The following is a 3,655-nucleotide window of genomic DNA, read 5'->3' as shown; positions in this document are numbered from 1 at the left end:
TAAAAAACTGCCTTATACAAATGCTGTGGTTCATGAGATCATGCGCTTTGGTAGCATTATTTTAATCTCGCTTCCTAGACAAGCAGTGAAGGATACAACTCTTTTGGGGTATCAGATTCCAAAGGTACAGCTATTCTTTCTGTTCCAATGAGATCTTTGGCCATGAATTAAGTTCCTTGCAGTCCTGTTTGCTATCAACCCCTTTTCTCTCCAGTTCAGGACAGATGGGTGTAGGTGACAGCACTGGCAGACAGCACTTTTCCCCTCCCACGTCCTCTGGCCTGTGCCTTTTTCTCACAGATAGTGGGTGAAAATGCTTGCCAAAAGCAGTTTCACACCAGTTAAACCAGTGTTCTGTGGGAGTGCTGCAGAGACTTACTTTCCAAGAGCCTGTGATTTTCAAATACGTTATAAGCATTTGAGCTCTTACACTTCCAAAATGCCTCAAAGAAGACTTCTCAGGAATGTGCAGTGGTGTCGGGAGGTGCAGCAGACTGTTCATGGTAGGATATTGTCTGCCATGTGGACAAATGGGAGATGGGGTGTTTTCTTCACTGCTGATGTCTGAGGCAATACTGAGTGTCCACTCAACTTAATTCACTTGGGACTTATTTTTCTTATTATTACCTCTCTGGCATCGTATTCGAAATATAACGGAGATGTTTCCCTCCAGCTTCTGAATTGCCGCCTAACCTCAAATAAAAAGCTTCTGCCAGCTTCTTCGACTTGTCCAGCCTTTCCAAACTTAACCTCAGTGCCAAACTGCCCTCCTAAAGGCACACGTGGAGGCATCGTCCTGCACACGCCAGCTCAATGGTGTTTGTCACGCACACCTTTCCCACCTTCACCTTGAGAAAGATAATTCGAAATATACTATTTCATTTCCAGGGTGCTTTGTTCTTAATTTGTCAAAACCTTTCAAAGCCTGTCAGAAGTGGGAAAATAATTTTCCCAAATTTAGGATAAGGTGCTAAAGAACCATAGACAGCTCATTCTGTTGCAAGTGCTAACAGAATGGGGAAAAAAAGACATGAAGGGATACAGCAGGGAAATTCTTGAACCTGAAATACTGAAGTTTCTTTTCTTATTTGCTTTTTGAAGAAAAAAGCCACTCAGAACAATTTGAGATTAATATTTTTTTCCCTAATAAAATAATCTTTCATTTCTGCTGCCTTTCCATGTGACCACCAGTGTGCTAAATTATAGTTGGAATCTGTTTGTGTCCTTTTCTTCTTGATGTGTGAGAGACAGAACTGAGCCAACAGCGTCTTCCTTTCAGGGCACTCTCATTACATCAAACTTAGACTCAGTTCTTTTTGACCCTGAATATTGGGAGACTCCTCATCAGTTCAACCCTGGTCATTTCTTGGACAAAGATGGAAATTTTGTGACCCGAGAGGCCTTCTTGCCCTTCTCAGCAGGTGGGTGCACTGATAACTGAACGTGTTTGTGTGGGTTAGATTGTGCGCGTGAAGCTGTATTATTTTCATTGCAGAGAAGGCCAAAAGGAGAGTAATCCCAAACTGTAGGAGCCCGTGGTTTTCCTGACTCATAAAAACATTAGATTACAAAAAGAAGTTTTTTGGTAATTGTATAAACCCTTGATCTTAGATTTTTGTAAAAATTTGGAGAAGGTAAAAGGACTAAGGCTGTAGAATTGCCAATAATTTGGGGATTCAAGTCCTTACACTGTTGTCCTCCATCATCCTCTTCATTGCCAGGTAACGCTACTATAGCAGCTGTCCTGTGGCAGGCTGCTCTGCTGGAGCTGATTTATTTTATATAAATAATTCAGCATTCATTGATGCAGAAATTTGAAGCTGGATCAAATACATCCCAGATAAGTAGGAGTTTCTGGAGTCACTTTTTCACCCAGTGTGTGATTTTATAGAAGCTTAAACAAATAAAAGCTCTTGGGGATCATGCCAGAATGGAACAGCACTCTGGTTGTCAGAGCACTCTGCTGAGATGTGGAAGGGTCAGGCTCAGGTTCCTGGCCTAAACTGAGCAGAAGAGGAGTTTGAACATTGGTTTCTCACATCCGGGTTGAATGGCCTAACCACTGCATTTCAGGGTCTGTCACGCTCTTTCTCTGACTGGAAACTATATCCTGGACACAGTTAATTGATAAACTGGGAATGATTTTTTATTTAACAAGTTGTTTTCACTGAAAGCATTATGTAGGAAATGTCTAGTCAGATGTAGAATGTCCCCTGTATTATGGATTTTCACTCTAATCTATTAGTGAAGAAAAGTCAGCCTGTAGTCAGTGGAAGCTGTGAGGGAACCTAAAGATGATTTCTTGTCATTTTCATTTGGAATAAAGAGGCTTAAACTCTGAAATGCAGTTCACAGAATGGGGGAGTCCTGTAGATTAGGAAGTAAAGTATGAAACTACTAAGAAACGCCTCTGGTATCTTTCTGTAATCTGGGCAGATTCTGCAAAGAAGGGTTGCAGACATCTCAATTATTTGGTCAGTTCAATCTGAGAGAAAATGTCCAATTCAGCAAAGCCTTTTGTTCCTCAAGGAGGTTGAGTGATGCTCTTTTGAACAGCTGGGAAGCGGGTACTGGTCACAGCCCTCTGTGGGCACTGACTGCTCTTTCCCTTCTCCCTCTGCAGGCTACCGTGTATGTCCGGGAGAAATGCTGGCGAAGATGGAGCTTTTCATCATCTTCTCCAGCCTGTTGCAGACATTTAAGTTCACTCCACCAGAAGGAGTGAAGGAAGTGAACACGGACAGTATCTGTGAGAGCACAGTTAAACCCCATCCGTACAAGCTCTGTGCCGTTCTTCGCTAGGTTGCAGGGTATTACAGATTTGAGAAAGACGCATTGCCACAGGTTTGCTAGTGTGCTGATCTTTTGTGCAGCTTTCATGTTTTTCTTTTCCATCTCAAATTTAGTGTGACTCTATCCCTGTGTTGTATGTCTAAGAAACTGGCCCAGAAAAAGACTCTGGTTTTCCTGTGGCTGGAAGATCTCTGTACACTTTTTTTTCTGCTGTATTACAAATGAAATAAACACAAAACTTTTACGGTGTCTAGTCTTACTAGAAACTCAACAGGAATCTTACTGGAAGGAGAAGAAACATTAATGACAAGTGTTGGGGGCCCTTCCCCTCATTGCCATGCATTTCAAATCTAGAGCGAGGTATAGAAATGCTCTTCCCAGAGGTGGTGACAGAGGTCCCAGAGGCATTGCCAGAGCCCCTAGGTATGGTTGCGTGGGGGAACAGAGTTGTGGAGCGGTGCCTCAACGCGGTGTGAGCCAGCTGGTTTGTCTATTTAGTTGAGAGCCATGTGGATGTGATAGCTTGAATCTGGAAGCAACAGAGCTACAACAGCGCAAACCTTCATTTGAGCATGAGGCTGGTGACTCAGGCTGAAAGGGAAGGCAAACCCCTCATCTTCCCTGGTGAATTGCAGAGGGGAGCCCCACTGCTGGGTGTGAATGGTAATGGAGCAGTGGGCTGGCCTGGAAATACGGGGGTTTTTGCATATATTGTTGAGGTGCATTTGAGAGGCATTTCTTTGAAAGAAGGAGTCCTCTCACACAGTGGAGTTCGTAATGATCGTGGTGCACAGCAGTTTAGGTTGGCCACGTCTCTCTATTGATGCCTGAAAGCACGGTTAAGGGAACTGCTTGCAGTTTT

At 43.4% G+C, this 3,655-nt stretch overlaps 1 protein-coding gene across 1 annotated transcript in view; it reads left to right on the top strand.

The window, feature by feature from the left end:
* The window catches only part of LOC104472392 (cytochrome P450 2J2-like), a gene marked incomplete at its 5' end in the record, with an annotated part of 4,117 nt that extends 1,315 nt beyond the window's left edge, over window positions 1-2,802 (top strand). Inside the window, 3 exons of the mRNA XM_010088058.1 lie at window positions 1-124; window positions 1,280-1,421; window positions 2,624-2,802. Of these exons, the coding sequence (XP_010086360.1) occupies window positions 1-124; window positions 1,280-1,421; window positions 2,624-2,802 (445 nt within the window). The remainder of the gene's footprint in view (window positions 125-1,279; window positions 1,422-2,623) is intronic.
* Between the last annotated feature and the right edge of the window lie 853 nt (window positions 2,803-3,655).

The sequence above is a fragment of the Pterocles gutturalis genome, unplaced genomic scaffold (genome assembly GCF_000699245.1).
Source record: "Pterocles gutturalis isolate BGI_N339 unplaced genomic scaffold, ASM69924v1 scaffold50766, whole genome shotgun sequence".
NCBI lineage: Eukaryota > Metazoa > Chordata > Aves > Pterocliformes > Pteroclidae > Pterocles > Pterocles gutturalis.
The sequence above is the reverse complement of the archived record's forward strand: the minus strand, read 5'-3'. Positions and strand labels throughout refer to the sequence as shown.